The 22,605-nt window shown below is 47.8% G+C and overlaps 1 protein-coding gene across 50 annotated transcripts in view; it reads right to left on the bottom strand.

Moving 5' to 3' along the window:
* Positions 1-22,605, bottom strand: part of ak5 (adenylate kinase 5) — a 222,451-nt gene that overhangs the window by 122,407 nt on the left and 77,439 nt on the right. For all 50 annotated transcript variants that reach the window (XM_052462807.1, XM_052462817.1, XM_052462818.1 and 47 more), the window contains exon 6: positions 12,163-12,354. In XM_052462807.1, the coding sequence (XP_052318767.1) occupies positions 12,163-12,354 (192 nt within the window). The remainder of the gene's footprint in view (positions 1-12,162; positions 12,355-22,605) is intronic.

The following is a 22,605-nucleotide window of genomic DNA, read 5'->3' as shown; positions in this document are numbered from 1 at the left end:
AGAGGCTTCACTACAGACCCTGGTTCAGCGGTCTAAGGCACTACATCTCGGTGCTAGAGGCTTCACTACAGACCCTGGTTCAGCGGTCTAAGGCACTACATCTCGGTGCTAGAGGCGTCACTACAGACCCTGGTTCGAATCCAGGCTGCATCACAACCAGCCGTGATTGGGATTCACATAGGGCGGCGCACAATTGGCCCGGCGTCGTCCGGGGTTGGCCGGTGTTGCCCAGCGTCGTCCGGTGTTGGCCGGTGTCGCCCAGCGTCGGCCGGGGTTGGCCGGTGTAAGCCGTCATTGTAGATAAGAAAGTGTTACTTCACTGCCTTGTTAAATAAAAATGCATGAAATAAATAGATGTCCATAGACTGGGGCTCCTAACAGACTGATCTGAATAAATAGATGTCCATAGACTGGGGTTGAGGTTGGGACTGGAGCTGGCCCCACACAGACACACGTGCCTAACCCTTAACCTAATTCTAACCCTTAACGTAATTCTAACCCTTACCGCTATTGCCTAAAATAGCCTTCTTTTTCTTGTCCCCACTTGTCCGAAATGTCCTTGTTTCCATAAGGATAGTAAAACGAATACAAACACAACATCACAGGGCCAGTACAGTACAGAACATCACAGGGCCAGTACAGAACAGAACATCACAGGGCCAGTACAGAACAGAACATCACAGTGCCAGTACAGAACAGAACATCACAGGGCCAGGACAGAACAGAACAGAACAGGGCCAGTACAGAACAGAACATCACAGGGCCAGTACAGAACAGAACATCACAGTGCCAGTACAGAACATCACAGGGCCAGTACAGAACAGAACATCACAGGGCCAGTACAGAACAGAACATCACAGGACCAGAACAGAACATCCCAGGGCCAGTACAGAACATCACAGGACCAGTACAGAACAGAACATCACAGGGCCAGTACAGTACAGAACATAACAGGGCCAGTACAGAACAGAACATCACAGGGCCAGTACAGTACAGAACATCACAGGGCCAGTACAGAACAGAACATCACAGTGCCAGTACAGAACAGAACATCACAGGGCCAGTACAGTACAGAACATCACAGGACCAGTACAGAACAGAACATCACAGTGCCAGTACAGTACAGAACATCACAGGACCAGTACAGAACAGAACATCACAGTGCCAGTACAGAACAGAACATCACAGGGCCAGAACAGAACAGAACATCACAGGGCCAGAACAGAACAGAACATCACAGTGCCAGTACAGTACAGAACATCACAGGACCAGTACAGAACAGAACATCACAGGGCCAGTACAGTACAGAACATCACAGGACCAGTACAGAACAGAACATCACAGTGCCAGTACAGAACAGAACATCACAGGGCCAGAACAGAACATCACAGGGCCAGTACAGAACATCACAGGGCCAGTACAGAACAGAACATCACAGGGCCAGAACAGAACATCACAGGGCCAGAACAGAACATCACAGGGCCAGAACAGAACAGAACATCACAGGGCCAGAACAGAACATCACATGGCCAGTACAGAACAGAACATCACAGGGCCAGAACAGAACAGAACATCACAGGGCCAGTACAGAACAGAACATCACAGGGCCAGTACAGAACAGAACATCACAGGGCCAGAACAGAACAGAACATCACAGGGCCAGTACAGAACAGAACATCACAGGGCCAGTACAGAACATCACAGGGCCAGTACAGAACAGAACAGAACATCACAGGGCCAGAACAGAACAGAACATCACAGGGCCAGTACAGAACAGAACATCACAGGGCCAGTACAGAACAGAACATCACAGGGCCAGTACAGAACAGAACATCACAGGGCCAGAACAGAACATCACAGGGCCAGTACAGAACAGAACATCACAGGGCCAGTACAGAACAGAACATCACAGGGCCAGTACAGAACATCACAGGGCCAGTACAGAACATCACAGGGCCAGTACAGAACAGAACATCACAGGGCCAGTACAGAACAGAACATGCGTGGGTATCAGAACTGTCAGAACTAACCTTATGGTGGCAGATCTCACCTCCCTCTCTTCTCTGATGCTATCTCTATATCTCATTCTTTCTCTCCCTCCCTCTCTCTCGCTCTTCTTCTTCATCTCTATTCTTCCCTGTTTCTCTCTCTCTCTGTTGCTGTCTGTCTCTGTCTCTCGAACAGGCAGGGAGAGGGGCAAGTGTGTGTGTGTGTGTGTGTGTGTGTGTGTGTGTGTGTGTGTGTGTGTGTGTGTGTGTGTGTGTGTGTGTGTGTGTGTGTGTGTGTGTGTGTGTGTGTGTGTGTGTGTGTGTGTGTGTGCGTGCGTGCGTGCGTGCGTGCGTGCGTGCGTGCGTGCGTGCGTGCGTGTGTGTGTGACTAGAGGTATGTGTTCAGTGCATTTTTCCACAATAGGTGGAAAATACAAAAAGGTCCACAAATGGCAGTTCTGTTTACCGTTGAATGTTTGGGATTAGTCTCTCTAATGCTTCTGCTGAATGTTTGGGATTAGTCTCTCTAATGCTTCTGCTGAATGTTTGGGATTAGTCTCTCTAATGCTTCTGCTGAATGTTTGGGATTAGTCTCTCTAATGCTTCTGCTGAATGTTTGGGATTAGTCTCTCTAATGCTTCTGCTGAATGTGTGGGATTAGTCTCTAATGCTTCTGCTGAATGTTTGGGATTAGTCTCTCTAAAGCTTCTGCTGAATGTTTGGGGTTAGTCTCTCTAATGCTTCTGCTGAATGTTTGGGATTAGTCTCTCTAAAGCTTCTGCTGAATGTTTGGGATTAGTCTCTCTAATGCTTCTGCTGAATGTTTGGGATTAGTCTCTCTAATGCTTCTGCTGAATGTTTGGGATTAGTCTCTCTAAAGCTTCTGCTGAATGTTTGGGATTAGTCTCTCTAAAGCTTCTGCTGAATGTTTGGGATTAGTCTCTCTAAAGCTTCTGCCGAATGTTTGGGATTAGTCTCTCTAAAGCTTCTGCTGAATGTTTGGGATTAGTCTCTCTAATGCTTCTGCTGAATGTGTGGGATTAGTCTCTCTAATGCTTCTGCTGAATGTTTGGGATTAGTCTCTCTAATGCTTCTGCTGAATGTTTGGTCTCTCTAAAGCTTCTGCTGAATGTTTGGGAATAGTCTCTCTAATGCTTCTGCTGAATGTTTGGGATTAGTCTCTAATGCTTCTGCTGAATGTTTGGGATTAGTCTCTCTAATGCTTCTGCTGAATGTTTGGGATTAGTCTCTCTAATGCTTCTGCTGAATGTTTGGGATTAGTCTCTCTAATGCTTCTGCTGAATGTTTGGGAATAGTCTCTCTAATGCTTCTGCTGAATGTTTGGGATTAGTCTCTCTAATGCTTCTGCTGAATGTTTGGGATTAGTCTCTCTAAAGCTTCTGCTGAATGTTTGGGATTAGTCTCTCTAATTCTTCTGCTGAATGTTTGGGATTAGTCTCTCTAAAGCTTCTGCTGAATGTTTGGGATTAGTCTCTCTAAAGCTTCTGCCGAATGTTTGGGATTAGTCTCTCTAAAGCTTCTGCTGAATGTTTGGGATTAGTCTCTCTAATGCTTCTGCTGAATGTGTGGGATTAGTCTCTAATGCTTCTGCTGAATGTTTGGGATTAGTCTCTCTAAAGCTTCTGCTGAATGTTTGGGATTAGTCTCTCTAATGCTTCTGCTGAATGTTTGGGATTAGTCTCTCTAATGCTTCTGCTGAATGTTTGGGATTAGTCTCTCTAATGCTTCTGCTGAATGTTTGGGATTAGTCTCTCTAATGCTTCTGCTGAATGTTTGGGATTAGTCTCTCTAATGCTTCTGCTGAATGTTTGGGATTAGTCTCTCTAATGCTTCTGCTGAATGTGTGGGATTAGTCTCTCTAATGCTTCTGCTGAATGTTTGGGATTAGTCTCTCTAATGCTTCTGCTGAATGTGTGGGATTAGTCTCTCTAAAGCTTCTGCCGAATGTTTGGGATTAGTCTCTCTAAAGCTTCTGCTGAATGTTTGGGATTAGTCTCTCTAATGCTTCTGCTGAATGTTTGGGATAAGTCTCTCTAATGCTTCTGCTGAATGTTTGGGATTAGTCTCTCTAATGCTTCTGCTGAATGTTTGGGATTAGTCTCTCTAAAGCTTCTGCTGAATGTTTGGGATTAGTCTCTCTAATGCTTCTGCCGAATGTTTGGGATTAGTCTCTCTAAAGCTTCTGCTGAATGTTTGGGATTAGTCTCTCTAATGCTTCTGCTGAATGTTTGGGATTAGTCTCTCTAATGCTTCTGCTGAATGTGTGGGAATAGTCTCTCTAATGCTTCTGCTGAATGTTTGGGATTAGTCTCTCTAAAGCTTCTGCTGAATGTTTGGGATTAGTCTCTCTAAAGCTTCTGCTGAATGTTTGGGATTAGTCTCTCTAATGCTTCTGCTGAATGTTTGGGATTAGTCTCTCTAATGCTTCTGCTGAATGTTTGGGAATAGTCTCTCTAATGCTTCTGCTGAATGTTTGGGATTAGTCTCTAATGCTTCTGCTGAATGTTTGGGATTAGTCTCTCTAATGCTTCTGCTGAATGTTTGGGATTAGTCTCTCTAATGCTTCTGCTGAATGTTTGGGATTAGTCTCTCTAATGCTTCTGCTGAATGTTTGGGATTAGTCTCTCTAATGCTTCTGCTGAATGTTTGGGAATAGTCTCTCTAATGCTTCTGCTGAATGTGTGGGATTAGTCTCTCTAATGCTTCTGCTGAATGTTTGGGATTAGTCTCTCTAAAGCTTCTGCTGAATGTTTGGGATTAGTCTCTCTAATGCTTCTGCTGAATGTTTGGGATTAGTCTCTCTAAAGCTTCTGCTGAATGTTTGGGATTAGTCTCTCTAAAGCTTCTGCTGAATGTTTGGGATTAGTCTCTCTAAAGCTTCTGCTGAATGTTTGGGATTAGTCTCTCTAATGCTTCTGCTGAATGTGTGGGATTAGTCTCTAATGCTTCTGCTGAATGTTTGGGATTAGTCTCTCTAAAGCTTCTGCTGAATGTGTGGAATTAGTCTCTAATGCTTCTGCTGAATGTTTGGGATTAGTCTCTCTAATGCTTCTGCTGAATGTTTGGGATTAGTCTCTCTAATGCTTCTGCTGAATGTTTGGGATTAGTCTCTCTAATGCTTCTGCTGAATGTTTGGGATTAGACTCTCTAATGCTTCTGCTGAATGTTTGGGATTAGTCTCTCTAATGCTTCTGCTGAATGTGTGGGATTAGTCTCTCTAATGCTTCTGCTGAATGTTTGGGATTAGTCTCTCTAATGCTTCTGCTGAATGTTTGGGATTAGTCTCTCTAATGCTTCTGCTGAATGTTTGGGATTAGTCTCTCTAATGCTTCTGCTGAATGTTTGGGATTAGTCTCTCTAATGCTTCTGCTGAATGTTTGGGATAAGTCTCTCTAATGCTTCTGCTGAATGTTTGGGATTAGTCTCTCTAATGCTTCTGCTGAATGTTTGGGATTAGTCTCTCTAAAGCTTCTGCTGAATGTTTGGGATTAGTCTCTCTAATGCTTCTGCCGAATGTTTGGGATTAGTCTCTCTAAAGCTTCTGCTGAATGTTTGGGATTAGTCTCTCTAATGCTTCTGCTGAATGTTTGGGATTAGTCTCTCTAATGCTTCTGCTGAATGTGTGGGGATAGTCTCTCTAATGCTTCTGCTGAATGTTTGGGATTAGTCTCTCTAATGCTTCTGCTGAATGTTTGGGATTAGTCTCTCTAATGCTTCTGCTGAATGTTTGGGATTAGTCTCTCTAATGCTTCTGCTGAATGTTTGGGATTAGTCTCTCTAATGCTTCTGCCGAATGTTTGGGATTAGTCTCTCTAATGCTTCTGCTGAATGTTTGGGATTAGTCTCTCTAATGCTTCTGCTGAATGTTTGGGATTAGTCTCTCTAATGCTTCTGCCGAATGTTTGGGATTAGTCTCTCTAATGCTTCTGCTGAATGTTTGGGATTAGTCTCTCTAATGCTTCTGCCGAATGTTTGGGATTAGTCTCTCTAATGCTTCTGCTGAATGTGTGGGATTAGTCTCTCTAAAGCTTCTGCTGAATGTTTGGGATTAGTCTCTCTAATGCTTCTGCTGAATGTTTGGGATTAGTCTCTCTAATGCTTCTGCTGAATGTTTGGGATTAGTCTCTCTAATGCTTCTGCCGAATGTTTGGGATTAGTCTCTCTAAAGCTTCTGCTGAATGTTTGGGATTAGTCTCTCTAATGCTTCTGCTGAATGTGTGGGAATAGTCTCTCTAATGCTGGGATGTGTACTATCTGACAGACCTCAGGTGCTGAGAGGAGAGACAGGTGAGGGCCACAAGGCTTGTGGCAGTCTAAGTGGAGGAGCCTTAGGGCCACAAGCCTTGTGGCAGTCTAAGTGGAGGAGGCTTTAGGGCCACAAGCCTTGTGGCAGTCTAAGTCGAGGAGCTTTAGGGCCACAAGGCTTGTGGCAGTCTAAGTGGAGGAGGCTTTAGGGCCACAAGGCTTGTGGCAGTCTAAGTGAAGGAGGCTTTAGGGCCACAAGGCTTGTGGCAGTCTAAGTGGAGGAGGCTTTAGGGCCACAAGGCTTGTGGCAGTCTAAGTGGAGGAGGCTTTAGGGCCACAAGCCTTGTGGCAGTCTAAGTCGAGGAGCTTTAGGGCCACAAGGCTTGTGGCAGTCTAAGTGGAGGAGGCTTTAGGGCCACAAGGCTTGTGGCAGTCTAAGTGAAGGAGGCTTTAGGGCCACAAGGCTTGTGGCAGTCTAAGTGGAGGAGGCTTTAGGGCCACAAGCCTTGTGGCAGTCTAAGTCGAGGAGCTTTAGGGCCACAAGGCTTGTGGCAGTCTAAGTGGAGGAGGCTTTAGGGCCACAAGGCTTGTGGCAGTCTAAGTGGAGGAGGCTTTAGGGCCACAAGGCTTGTGGCAGTCTAAGTGGAGGAGGCTTTAGGGCCACAAGCCTTGTGGCAGTCTAAGTCGAGGAGCTTTAGGGCCACAAGGCTTGTGGCAGTCTAAGTGGAGGAGGCTTTAGGGCCACAAGGCTTGTGGCAGTCTAAGTGGAGGAGGCTTTAGGCCCACAAGCGTTTCCGGGTCAACTCACATGTCCACCCAATGTCCTCCCGGGACTTCAGAATCTAACCTCTCTCTCTCATCCTGTAAATATTGTATCTATCTCCCCTGCACATATTTCTCTCTCTCTCTCCTCCCTCTCTCCTCCCATAAATATTGTATCTATCTCCCCTGCACATATTTCTCTCTCTCTGTGTTCATATCTTTCTTCTCTCTACTGTCCTGTCCTCTCACCCCCTCTTTACACCACTGCTACTCTCTCATCTATGTATAGTCACTAATAACTCTACCTACATGTACATACTACCTCAACTAAACGCTGGCCCCGCACATTGACTCTGAACCGGTACCCCCTGTATATAGCCTCCACATTGACTCTGTACCGGTACCCCCTGTATATAGCCTCCACATTGACTCTGTACTGTAAAACCCTGTATATAGCCTCCACACTGACTCTGTACCGGTACCCCCTGTATATAGCCTCCACATTGACTCTGTACTGTAAAACCCTGTATATAGCCTCCACATTGACTCTGTACCGGTACCCCCTGTATATAGCCTCCACATTGACTCTGTACTGTAAAACCCTGTATATAGCCTCCACATTGACTCTGTACCGGTACCCCCTGTAAATAGTCTCCACATTGACTCTGAACCGGTACCCCCTGTATATAGCCTCCACATTGACTCTGAACCGGTACCCCCTGCATATAGTCTCCACATTGACTCTGTACCGGTACCCCCTGTATATAGCCTCCACATTGACTCTGTACCAGTACCCCCTGTATATAGCCTCCACATTGACTCTGTACCGGTACCCCCTGTATGTAGTCTCCACATTGACTCTGTACCGGTACCCCTGTATATAGCCTCCACATTGACTCTGTACCGGTACCCCTGTATATAGCCTCCACATTGACTCTGTACCGGTAACCCCTGTATATAGCCTCCACATTGACTTTACAAGGCTGCAGGCCCAGACGGCATCCCCAGCCGCGCCCTCAGAGCATGCGCAGACCAGCTGGCTGGTGTGTTTAAGGACATATTCAATCAATCCTTATCCCAGTCTGCTGTTCCCACATACTTCAAGAGGGCCACCATTGTTCCTGTTCCCAAGAAAGCTAAGGTAACTGAGCTAAACGACTACCGCCCCGTAGCACTCACTTCCGTCATCATGAAGTGCTTTGAGAGACTAGTCAAGGACCATATCACCTCCACCCTACCTGACACCCTAGACCCACTCCAATTTGCTTACAGCCCAAATAGGTCCACAGACGATGCAATCTCAACCACACTGCACACTGCCCTAACCCATCTGGACAAGAGGAATACCTATGTGAGAATGCTGTTCATCGACTACAGCTCGGCATTCAACACCATAGTACCCTCCAAGCTCGTCATCAAGCTCGAGACCCTGGGTCTCGACCCCGCCCTGTGCAACTGGGTACTGGACTTCCTGACGGGCCGCCCCCAGGTGGTGAGGGTAGGCAACAACATCTCCACCACGCTGATCCTCAACACTGGGGCCCCACAAGGGTGCGTTCTGAGCCCTCTCCTGTACTCCATGTTCACCCACGACTGCGTGGCCACGCACGCCTTCAACTCAATCATCAAGTTTGCGGACGACACAACAGTGGTAGGCTTGATTACCAACAACGACGAGACGGCCTACAGGGAGGAGGTGAGGGCCCTCGGAGTGTGGTGTCAGGAAAATAACCTCACACTCAACGTCAACAAAACTAAGGAGATGATTGTGGACTTCAGGAAACAGCAGAGGGAACACCCCCCTATCCACATCGATGGAACAGTAGTGGAGAGGGTAGCAAGTTTTAAGTTCCTCGGCATACACATCACAGACTAACTGAATTGGTCCACTCACACAGACAGCATCGTGAAGAAGGCGTAGCAGCGCCTCTTCAACCTCAGGAGGCTGAAGAAATTCGGCTTGTCACCAAAAGCACTCACAAACTTCTACAGATGCACAATCGAGAGCATCCTGGCGGGCTGTATCGCCGCCTGGTACGGCAACTGCTCCGCCCACAACCGTAAGGCTCTCCAGAGGGTAGTGAGGTCTGCACAACGCATCACCGGGGGCAAACTACCTGCCCTCCAGGACACCTACACCACCCGATGTTACAGGAAGGCCATAAAGATCATCAAGGACATCAACCACCCGAGCCACTGCCTGTTCACCCCGCTATCATCCAGAAGGCGAGGTCAGTACAGGTGCATCAAAGCTGGGACCGAGAGACTGAAAAACAGCTTCTATCTCAAGGCCATCAGACTGTTAAACAGCCACCACTAACATTGAGTGGCTGCTGCCAACACACTGTCATTGACACTGACCCAACTCCAGCCACTTAAATAATGGGAATTGATGGGAAATTATGTAAATATATCACTAGCCACTTTAAACAATGCTACCTTATATAATGTTACTTACCCTACATTATTCATCTCATATGCATACGTATATACTGTACTCTATATCATCGACTGCATCCTTATGTAATACATGTATCACTAGCCACTTTAACTATGCCACTTTGTTTACATACTCATCTCATATGTATATACTGTACTCGATACCATCTACTGTATCTTGTCCATGCCGCTCTGTACCATCACTCATTCATATATCCTTATGTACATATTCTTTATCCCTTTACACTGTGTATAAGACAGTAGTTTTGGAATTGTTAGTTAGATTACTTGTTGTTTATCACTGCATTGTCGGAACTAGAAGCACAAGCATTTCGCTACACTCGCATTAACATCTGCTAACCATGTGTATGTGACAAATAACATTGGATTTGATTTGATTTGGGGACATGTGTGGATCCAGACAGTGTAACACAGGGTGTCCATGTGATGAGGCCGTGGGGACAGAGGTCCAAGACACAATAATGTCAATCTTTTGTTGTTTTTAGCTTAAAAAGACAGATTCTTCCTGCAAATGCACAAAGCTATGGATAATAATTGTCCGCGGCATATTTTCACCAACAGAGAGATATCCTGTAATACAATATGCATTTACTGTGACGTTGATATTTATTGCTGTGATTCTATAGAGGTCTTCACAACAGGAAGAAGGATTAAATCTGCATGATCCTCTTTAATAGTTTCAGATTGGTTCAGCACCATTACCTTATGTATCCCCTCGGAGTCCTATTGCTCTGCTGTGTGTGATGTAGTGTCTCTACCTTGGGTAACCTAGCCTGTCTCTCTCTCTCTCTCTGGGCTGTAGTATCTCTACCTTGGGTAACCTAGCCTGTCTCTCTCTCTCTCTCTGGGCTGTAGTGTCTCTACCTTGGGTAACCTAGCCTGTCTCTCTCTCTGGGCTGTAGTGTCTCTACCTTGGGTAACCTAGCCTGTCTCTCTCTCTGGGCTGTAGTGTCTCTACCTTGGGTAACCTAGCCTGTCTCTCTCTCTCTCTGGGCTGTAGTGTCTCTAACTTGGGTAACCTAGCCTGTCTCTCTCTCTCTCTGGGCTGTAGTTTCTCTACCTTGGGTAACCTAGCCTCTCTCTCTCTCTCTCTCTCTCTGGGCTGTAGTATCTCTACCTTGGGTAACCTAGCCTCTCTCTCTCTCTCTCTCTCTGGGCTGTAGTGTCTCTACCTTGGGTAACCTAGCCTGTCTCTCTCTCTGGGCTGTAGTGTCTCTATCTTGGGTAACCTAGCCTGTCTCTCTCTCTGGGCTGTAGTGTCTCTACCTTGGGTAACCTAGCCTGTCTCTCTCTGGGCTCTAGTGTCTCTACCTTGGGTAACCTAGCCTGTCTCTCTCTCTCTCTCTGGGCTGTAGTGTCTCTACCTTGGGTAACCTAGCCTGTCTCTCTCTCTCTCTCTCTGGGCTGTAGTGTCTCTACCTTGGGTAACCTCGCCTGTATCTGTCTCTCTCTCTCTGGGCTGTAGTGTCTCTACCTTGGGTAACCTAGCCTGTCTCTCTCTGGGCTGTAGTGTCTCTACCTTGGGTAACCTAGCCTGTCTCTCTCTCTGGGCTGTAGTGTCTCTACCTTGGGTAACCTAGCCTGTCTCTCTCTCTGGGCTGTAGTGTCTCTACCTTGGGTAACCTAGCCTGTCTCTCTCTCTCTCTGGGCTGTAGTGTCTCTACCTTGGGTAACCTAGCCTGTCTCTCTCTGGGCTGTAGTGTCTCTACCTTGGGTAACCTAGCCTGTCTCTCTCTCTGGGCTGTAGTGTCTCTACCTTGGGTAACCTAGCCTGTCTCTCTCTGGGCTGTAGTGTCTCTACCTTGGGTAACCTAGCCCGTCTCTCTCTCTGGGCTGTAGTGTCTCTACCTTGGGTAACCTAGCCTGTCTCTCTCTCTCTCTGGGCTGTAGTGTCTCTACCTTGGGTAACCTAGCCTGTCTCTCTCTCTCTCTCTCTGGGCTGTAGTGCCTCTACCTTGGGTAACCTAGCCTGTCTCTCTCTCTCTCTCTGGGCTGTAGTGCCTCTACCTTGGGTAACCTAGCCTGTCTCTCTATGGGCTGTAGTGTCTCTAACTTGGGTAACCTAGCCTGTCTCTCTCTGGGCTCTAGTGTCTCTACCTTGGGTAACCTAGCCTGTCTCTCTCTCTCTCTCTCTGGGCTGTAGTGTCTACCTTGGGTAACATAGCCTGTCTCTCTCTCTCTCTCTGGGCTGTAGTGTCTCTACCTTGGGTAACCTAGCCAGTCTCTCTCTGGGCTGTAGTGTCTCTACCTTGGGTAACCTAGCCTGTCTCTCTCTCTCTCTGGGCTGTAGTGTCTCTACCTTGGGTAACCTAGCCTGTCTCTCTCTCTGGGCTGTAGTGTCTCTACCTTGGGTAACCTAGCCTGTCTCTCTCTCTGGGCTGTAGTGTCTCTACCTTGGGTAACCTAGCCTCTCTCTCTCTCTCTCTCTCTGGGCTGTAGTGTCTCTACCTTAGGTAACCTAGCCTGTCTGTCTGTCTGTCTGTCTGTCTGTCTGTCTGTCTGTCTGTCTGTCTGTCTGTCTGTCTGTCTGTCTTACTCTATCAATAATAGGACAGGTATTATTAAAGGAAACTATGGTACCCCTTGTGTGAACCCGCAACTAGAATTAGGGTCAGCTGCTGAGTTGTAAACACCATAGACAACGCTTAAATCTGCTCTCACACACACACACACACCCTTGTCTTACCGTGACGATGAGTCCCCTCTCCTGGAAGTATTTGACCAAGGGGATGGTGTTCTGTTTGAAGTTGGTGAGGCGGCGCTCTGTTGCATTGGGGTTGTCATCAGGACGACCCGTCGCCTCTGCTCGCTTCTCCAGGCGCTCCTTCAGGCGATGGTTAGCACAGGACAGGAACACGACCAGGTCTGGAGTACAGATCTATTGGAAGAGATAAACATTATTATTTTGTTCAGACAGTGGTGTTATGTTCTCTAAAGACAAACAGACGTCGCTGAACAGAGAAGGGAACAAACAAAGGAGTCACTTCGACAACAAAAAACTAATCAGAATGGGGTTTAAACGGTTTCTGAAAAACACCCATGGGGAATTCCCACTGAAAGTTGGCAAAACAACTAGAAAAGGGTCCTAAAATATACCCATGGGGAATTCCCACTGAAAGTTGGCAAAACAACTAGAAAAGGGTCCTAAAATATACCCATGGGGAATTCCCACTGAAAGTTGGCAAAACAACTAGAAAAGGGTCCTAAAATATACCCATGGGGAATTCCCAATGAAAGTTCGCAAAACAACTAGAAAAGGGAGACACCCGCATCATGGATGCCTACTAGATTTACCTCAGAAACTACAAAGTAAAAAGTGAAACTCAAACCAAGTTTGGATGAGGAGTTTACAAAGAATAATCTTAACAGGTAAAAACACCAGATGTAGGCTTTGTTTGGATACCGAAAGTGGAAGAGCTAACGAGAGGTGGAAGAGCTAACGAGAGGTGGAAGAGCTAACGAGAGGTGGAAAAGCTAACGAGAGGTGGAAGAGCTAGCGAGAGGTGAAGCTCTCCCAGTATATACTCTCTCAACTCTATCAGATTAACCCCATTCTGACTAAGGAGGTGACTCTCAGGGCCAGGTAAAACACATCCTGACTAACTAGATGACTATCTGGGCCAGTTGTGACACATCCTGACTAACAAGATGACTCTCTGGGCCAGGTGTGACACATCCTGACTAACGAGATGACTCTCTGGGCCAGGTGTGACACATCCTGAATAACGAGATGACTCTCTGGGCCAGGTAAAACACATCCTGACTAACGAGATGACTCTCTGGGCCAGGTTTGACACATCCTGACTAACGAGATGACTCTCTGGGCCAGGTAAAACACATCCTGACTAACGAGATGACTCTCTGGGCCAGGTAAAACACATCCTGACTAACGAGATGACTCTCTGGGCCAGGTAAAACACATCCTGACTAACTAGATGACTATCTGGGCCAGTTGTGACACATCCTGACTAACAAGATGACTCTCTGGGCCAGGTGTGACATATCCTGACTAACGAGATGACTCTCTGGGCCAGGTGTGACACATCCTGACTAACGAGATGACTCTCTGGGCCAGGTAAAACACATCCTGACAAACGAGATGACTCTCTGGGCCAGGTGTGACACATCCTGACTAACGAGATGAATCTCTGGGCCAGGTAAAACACATCCTGACTAACGAGATGAATCTCTGGGCTAGGTAAAACACATCCTGACTAACAAGATTACTCTCTGGGCCAGGTAAAACACATCATGACTAACAAAATGACTCTCTGGGCCAGGTAAAATCCATCCTGACAATCAAGATGACCCTCTTGGCCAAGTAAAACACATCATGACTAACGAGATGACTCTCTGGGCCAGGTAAAACACATACTGACTAACGAGATGAATCTCTGGGCCAGGTAAAACACATCCTGACTAACGAGATGACTCTCTGGGCCAGGTAAAACACATCCTGACTAACGAGATGACTCTCTGGGCCAGGTAAAACACATCATGACTAACGAGATTACTCTCTGGGCCAGGTAAAACACATCCTGACTAACGAGATGACTCTCTGGGCCAGGTAAAACACATCCTGACTAACGAGATGACTCTCTGGGCCAGGTAAAACACATCATGACTAACGAGATGACTCTCTGGGCCAGGTAAAACACATCCTGACAAATCAAGATGACTCTCTTGGCCAGGTAAAATACATCATGACTAACGAGATGACTCTCTGGGCCAGGTAAAATCCATCCTGACAATCAAGATGACCATCTTGGCCGGTGAAAACACATCATGACTAACGAGATGACTCTCTGGGCCAGGTAAAACACATCCTGACTAACGAGATGACTCTCTGGGCCAGGTAAAACACATCCTGACTAACGAGATGACTCTCTGGGCCAGGTAAAACACATCATGATTAACGAGATGACTCTCTGGGCCAGGTAAAACACATCCTGACTAACGAGATGACTCTTTGGGCCAGGTAAAACACATCCTGACGAACGAGATGAATCTCTGGGCCAGGTAAAACACATCCTGACTAACGAGATGACTCTCTGGGCCAGGTAAAACACATCATGACTAACGAGATTACTCTCTGGGCCAGGTAAAACACATCCTGACTAACGAGATTACTCTCTGGGCCAGGTAAAACACATCCTGACTAACGAGATGACTCTCTGGGCCAGGTAAAACACATCCTGACTAACGAGATGACTCTCTGGGCCAGGTAAAACACATCATGACTAACGAGATTACTCTCTGGGCCAGGTAAAACACATCCTGACTAGCGAGATGAATCTCTGGGCTAGGTAAAACACATCCTGACTAACGAGATCACTTTCTGGGCCAGGTAAAACACATCCTGACGATCAAGATGACTCTCTTGGCCAGGTAAAACACATCATGACTAACGAGATGACTCTCTGGGCCAGGTGTGACACATCCTGACTAACGAGATGACTCTCTGGGCCAGGTGTGACACATCCTGACTAACGAGATTACTCTCTGGGCCAGGTGTGACACATCCTGACTAACGAGATGACTCTCTGGGCCAAGTGTGACACATCCTGACTAACGAGATTACTCTCTGGGCCAGGTAAAACACATCCTGACTAACGAGATGACTCTCTGGGCCAGGTGTGACACATCCTGACTAACGAGATGACTCTCTGGGCCAGGTGTGACACATCCTGACTAATGAGATGACTCTCGGGGCCAGGTGTGACACATCCTGACTAACGAGATGACTCTCTGGGCCAGGTGTGACACATTCTGACAAACGAGATGACTCCCTGGGCCAGGTGTGACACATCCTGACTAACGAGATGACTCTCTGGGGCAGGTAAAACACATCCTGACTAACGAGATGACTCTCTGGGCCAGGTATGACACATCCTGACTAACGAGATGACTCTCTGGGCCAGGTAAAACACATCCTGACTAACGAGATGACTCTCTGGGCCAGGTGTGACACATCCTGACTAACGAGATGACTCTCTGGGCCAGGTAAAACACATCCTGAATAACGAGATGACTCTCTGGGCCAGGTGTGACACATCCTGACTAACGAGATGACTCTCTGGGCCAGGTGTGACACATCCTGACTAACGAGATGACTCTCTGGGCCAGGTGTGACACATCCTGACTAACGAGATGACTCTCTGGGCCAGGTGTAACACATCCTGACTAACGAGATGACTCTCTGGGCCAGGTGTGACACATCCTGACTAATGAGATGACTCTCGGGGGCCAGGTGTGACACATCCTGACTAACGAGATGACTCTCTGGGCCAGGTGTGACACATCAAGACTAACGAGATGACTCTCTGGGCCAGGTGTGACACATCCTGACTAACGAGATGACTCTCTGGGCCAGGTGTGACACATCCTGACTAACGAGATGACTCTCTGGGCCAGGTAAAACACATCCTGACTAACAAGATGACTCTCTGGGCCAGGTGTGATACATCCTGACTAACTAGATGACTATCTGGGCCAGTTGTGACACATCCTGACTAACAAGATGACTCTCTGGGCCAGGTGTGACACATCCTGACTAACGAGATGACTCTCTGGGCCAGGTGTGACACATCCTGACTAACGAGATGACTCTCTGGGCCAGGTAAAACACATCCTGACTAACGAGATGACTCTCTGGGCCAGGTTTGACACATCCTGACTAACGAGATGACTCTCTGGGCCAGGTAAAACACATCCTGACTAACGAGATGACTCTCTGGGCCAGGTAAAACACATCCTGACTAACGAGATGACTCTCTGGGCCAGGTAAAACACATCCTGACTAACTAGATGACTATCTGGGCCAGTTGTGACACATCCTGACTAACAAGATGACTCTCTGGGCCAGGTGTGACACATCCTGACTAACGAGATGACTCTCTGGGCCAGGTGTGACACATCCTGACTAACGAGATGACTCTCTGGGCCAGGTAAAACACATCCTGACAAACGAGATGACTCTCTGGGCCAGGTGTGACACATCCTGACTAACGAGATGAATCTCTGGGCCAGGTAAAACACATCCTGACTAACGAGATGAATCTCTGGGCTAGGTAAAACACATCCTGACTAACAAGATTACTCTCTGGGCCAGGTAAAACACATCATGACTAACAAAATGACTCTCTGGGCCAGGTAAAATCCATCCTGACAATCAAGATGACCCTCTTGGCCAAGTAAAACACATCATGACTAACGAGATGACTCTCTGGGCCAGGTAAAACACATACTGACTAACGAGATGAATCTCTGGGCCAGGTAAAACACATCCTGACTAACGAGATGACTCTCTGGGCCAGGTAAAACACATCCTGACTAACGAGATGACTCTCTGGGCCAGGTAAAACACATCATGACTAACGAGATTACTCTCTGGGCCAGGTAAAACACATCCTGACTAACGAGATGACTCTCTGGGCCAGGTAAAACACATCCTGACTAACGAGATGACTCTCTGGGCCAGGTAAAACACATCATGACTAACGAGATGACTCTCTGGGCCAGGTAAAACACATCCTGACAAATCAAGATGACTCTCTTGGCCAGGTAAAATACATCATGACTAACGAGATGACTCTCTGGGCCAGGTAAAATCCATCCTGACAATCAAGATGACCATCTTGGCCGGTGAAAACACATCATGACTAACGAGATGACTCTCTGGGCCAGGTAAAACACATCCTGACTAACGAGATGACTCTCTGGGCCAGGTAAAACACATCCTGACTAACGAGATGACTCTCTGGGCCAGGTAAAACACATCATGATTAACGAGATGACTCTCTGGGCCAGGTAAAACACATCCTGACTAACGAGATGACTCTTTGGGCCAGGTAAAACACATCCTGACGAACGAGATGAATCTCTGGGCCAGGTAAAACACATCCTGACTAACGAGATGACTCTCTGGGCCAGGTAAAACACATCATGACTAACGAGATTACTCTCTGGGCCAGGTAAAACACATCCTGACTAACGAGATTACTCTCTGGGCCAGGTAAAACACATCCTGACTAACGAGATGACTCTCTGGGCCAGGTAAAACACATCCTGACTAACGAGATGACTCTCTGGGCCAGGTAAAACACATCATGACTAACGAGATTACTCTCTGGGCCAGGTAAAACACATCCTGACTAGCGAGATGAATCTCTGGGCTAGGTAAAACACATCCTGACTAACGAGATCACTTTCTGGGCCAGGTAAAACACATCCTGACGATCAAGATGACTCTCTTGGCCAGGTAAAACACATCATGACTAACGAGATGACTCTCTGGGCCAGGTGTGACACATCCTGACTAACGAGATGACTCTCTGGGCCAGGTGTGACACATCCTGACTAACGAGATTACTCTCTGGGCCAGGTGTGACACATCCTGACTAACGAGATGACTCTCTGGGCCAAGTGTGACACATCCTGACTAACGAGATTACTCTCTGGGCCAGGTAAAACACATCCTGACTAACGAGATGACTCTCTGGGCCAGGTGTGACACATCCTGACTAACGAGATGACTCTCTGGGCCAGGTGTGACACATCCTGACTAATGAGATGACTCTCGGGGCCAGGTGTGACACATCCTGACTAACGAGATGACTCTCTGGGCCAGGTGTGACACATTCTGACAAACGAGATGACTCCCTGGGCCAGGTGTGACACATCCTGACTAACGAGATGACTCTCTGGGGCAGGTAAAACACATCCTGACTAACGAGATGACTCTCTGGGCCAGGTATGACACATCCTGACTAACGAGATGACTCTCTGGGCCAGGTAAAACACATCCTGACTAACGAGATGACTCTCTGGGCCAGGTGTGACACATCCTGACTAACGAGATGACTCTCTGGGCCAGGTAAAACACATCCTGAATAACGAGATGACTCTCTGGGCCAGGTGTGACACATCCTGACTAACGAGATGACTCTCTGGGCCAGGTGTGACACATCCTGACTAACGAGATGACTCTCTGGGCCAGGTGTGACACATCCTGACTAACGAGATGACTCTCTGGGCCAGGTGTGACACATCCTGACTAACGAGATGACTCTCTGGGCCAGGTGTAACACATCCTGACTAACGAGATGACTCTCTGGGCCAGGTGTGACACATCCTGACTAATGAGATGACTCTCGGGGGCCAGGTGTGACACATCCTGACTAACGAGATGACTCTCTGGGCCAGGTGTGACACATCAAGACTAACGAGATGACTCTCTGGGCCAGGTGTGACACATCCTGACTAACGAGATGACTCTCTGGGCCAGGTGTGACACATCCTGACTAACGAGATGACTCTCTGGGCCAGGTAAAACACATCCTGACTAACAAGATGACTCTCTGGGCCAGGTGTGATACATCCTGACTAACTAGATGACTATCTGGGCCAGTTGTGACACATCCTGACTAACAAGATGACTCTCTGGGCCAGGTGTGACACATCCTGACTAACGAGATGACTCTCTGGGCCAGGTGTGACACATCCTGACTAACGAGATGACTCTCTGGGCCAGGTGTGACACATCCTGACTAACGAGATGACTCTCTGGGCCAGGTAAAACACATCCTGACTAACGAGATGACTCTCTGGGCCAGGTTAAACACATCCTGATTAACGAGATGACTCTCTGGGCCAGGTGTGACACATCCTGACTAACGAGATGACTCTCTGGGCCAGGTAAAACACACCCTGACTAACGAGATGACTCTCTGGGCCAGGTGTGACACATCCTGACTAACGAGATGACTCTCTGGGCCAGGTAAAACACATCCTGACGGACGAGATGACTCTCTGGACAAGGTTTTACACATCCTGACTAACGAGATGACTATCTGGGCCATGTGTGACAGATCCTGACTAACGAGATGACTCTCTGGGCCAGGTGTGACACATCCTAACTAACGAGATGACTCTCTGGGCCAGGTAAAACACATCCTGACTAACGAGAGGACTCTCTGGGCCAGGTAAAACACATCCTGACTAACGAGATGACTCTCTGGGCCAGGTGTGACACATCCTGACTAACGAGATGACTCTCTGGGCCCTGTAAAACACATCCTGACTAACAAGATGACTCTCTGGGCCAGGTGTGACACATCCTGACTAACGAGATGACTCTCTGGGCCAGGTGAAACACATCCTGACTAACGAGATGACTCTCTGGGCCAGGTGTCACACATTCTGACTAACGAGATGACTCTCTGGGCCAGGTAAAACACATCCTGACTAACGAGATGAATCTCTGGGCTAGGTAAAACACATCCTGACTAACGAGATTACTTTCTGGGCCAGGTAAAACACATCCTGACTATCAAGATGACTCTCTTGGCCAGGTAAAACACATCATGACTAACGAGATGACTCTCTGGGCCAGGTGTGACACATCCTAACTAACGAGATGACTCTCTGGGCCAGGTGTGACACATCCTGACTAACGAGATGACTCTCTGGGCCAGGTAAAACACATCCTGACTAACGAGATTACTATCTGGGCCAGTTGTGACACATCCTGACTAACAAGATGACTCTCTGGGCCAGGTGTGACACATCCTGACTAACGAGATGACTCTCTGGGCCAGGTGTGACACATCCTGACTAACGAGATGACTCTCTGGGCCAGGTGTGACACATCCTGACTAACGAGATGACTCTCTGGGCCAGGTAAAACACATCCTGACTAACGAGATGACTCTCTGGGCCAGGTGTGATACATCCTGACTAACGAGATGACTCTCTGGGCCAGGTAAAACACATCCTGACTAACGAGATGACTCTCTGGACAAGGTTTTACATAACCTGACTAACGAGATGACTCTCTGGGCCAGGTGTGACACATCCTGACTAACGAGATGACTCTCTGGGCCAGGTGTGACACATCCTAACTAACGAGATGACTCTCTGGGCCAGGTAAAACACATCCTGACTAACGAGATGACTCTCTGGGCCAGGTAAAACACATCCTGACTAACGAGATGACTCTCTGGGCCAGGTGTGACACATCTTGACTAACGAGATGACTATCTGGGCCAGGTAAAACACATCCTGACTAACGAGATGACTCTCTGGGCCAGGTGTGACACATCCTGACTAACGAGATGACTCTCTGGGCCAGGTGAAACACATCCTGACTAACGAGATGACTCTCTGGGCCAGGTGTGACACATCCTGACTAACGAGATGACTCTCTGGGCCAGGTAAAACACATCCTGACTAACGAGATGAATCTCTGGGCTAGGTAAAACACATCCTGACCAACGAGATTACTTTCTGGGCCAGGTAAAACACATCCTGACAATCAAGATGACTCTCTTGGCCAGGTAAAACACATCATGACTAACGAGATGACTCTCTGGGCCAGGTGTGACACATCCTAACTAACGAGATGACTCTCTGGGCCAGGTGTGACACATCCTGACTGACGAGATGACTCTCTGGGCCAGGTAAAACACATCCTGACTAACGAGATGACTATCTGGGCCAGTTGTGACACATCCTGACTAACAAGATGACTCTCTGGGCCAGGTGAGACACATCCTGACTAATGAGATGACTCTCTGGGCCAGGTGTGACACATCCTGACTAACGAGATGACTCTCTGGGCCAGGTGTGACACATCCTGACTAACGAGATGACTCTCTGGGCCAGGTGTGACACATCCTGACTAACGAGATGACTCTCTGGGCCAGGTGTGACACATCCTGACTAACGAGATGACTCTCTGGGCCAGGTAAAACACATCCTGACTAACGAGATAACTCTCTGGGCCAGGTAAAACACATCATGACTAACGAGATGACTCTCTGGGCCAGGTAAAACACATCCTGACGAACGAGATGAATCTATGGGCCAGGTAAAACACATCATGACTAACAAAATGACTCTCTGGGCCAGGTAAAATCCATCCTGACAATCAAGATGACCCTCTTGGCCAAGTAAAACACATCATGACTAACGAGATGACTCTCTGGGCCAGGTAAAACACATCCTGACTAACGAGATGACTCTCTGGGCCAGGTAAAACACATCCTGACTAACGAGATGACTCTCTGGGCCAGGTAAAACACATCATGACTAACGAGATGACTCTCTGGGCCAGGTAAAACACATCCTGACGAACGAGATGAATCTATGGGCCAGGTAAAACACATCCTGACTAACGAAATTACTCTCTGGGCCAGGTAAAACACATCCTGACTAACGAGATGACTCTCTGGGCCAGGTAAAACACATCATGACTAACGAGATGACTATCTGGGCCAGTTGTGACACATCCTGACTAACAAGATGACTCTCTGGGCCAGGTGTGACACATCCTGACTAACGAGATGACTCTCTGGGCCAGGTGTGACACATCCTGACTAACGAGATGACTCTCTGGGCCAGGTGTGACACATCCTGACTAACGAGATGACTCTCTGGGCCAGGTGTGACACATCCTGACTAACGAGATGACTCTCTGGGCCAGGTGTGACACATCCTGACTAACGAGATGACTCTCTGGGCCAGGTGTGACACATCCTGACTAACGAGATAACTCTCTGGGCCAGGTAAGACACATCCTGACTAACGAGATGACTCTCTGGGCCAGGTGTGACACATCCTGACTAACGAGATGACTCTCTGGGCCAGGTGAAACACATCCTGACTAACGAGATGACTCTCTGGGCCAGGTGTGACACATCCTGACTAACGAGATGACTCTCTGGGCCAGGTAAAACACATCCTGACTAACGAGATGAATCTCTGGGCTAGGTAAAACACATCCTGACCAACGAGATTACTTTCTGGGCCAGGTAAAACACATCCTGACAATCAAGATGACTCTCTTGGCCAGGTAAAACACATCATGACTAACGAGATGACTCTCTGGGCCAGGTGTGACACATCCTAACTAACGAGATGACTCTCTGGGCCAGGTGTGACACATCCTGACTGACGAGATGACTCTCTGGGCCAGGTAAAACACATCCTGACTAACGAGATGACTATCTGGGCCAGTTGTGACACATCCTGACTAACAAGATGACTCTCTGGGCCAGGTGAGACACATCCTGACTAATGAGATGACTCTCTGGGCCAGGTGTGACACATCCTGACTAACGAGATGACT

The sequence above is a fragment of the Oncorhynchus keta genome, chromosome 15 (genome assembly GCF_023373465.1).
Source record: "Oncorhynchus keta strain PuntledgeMale-10-30-2019 chromosome 15, Oket_V2, whole genome shotgun sequence".
In the NCBI taxonomy this organism is placed as follows: Eukaryota; Metazoa; Chordata; class Actinopteri; order Salmoniformes; family Salmonidae; genus Oncorhynchus; species Oncorhynchus keta.
Note: the sequence above shows the minus strand (reverse complement) of the source record. Positions and strands in the feature narration are given on the sequence as shown.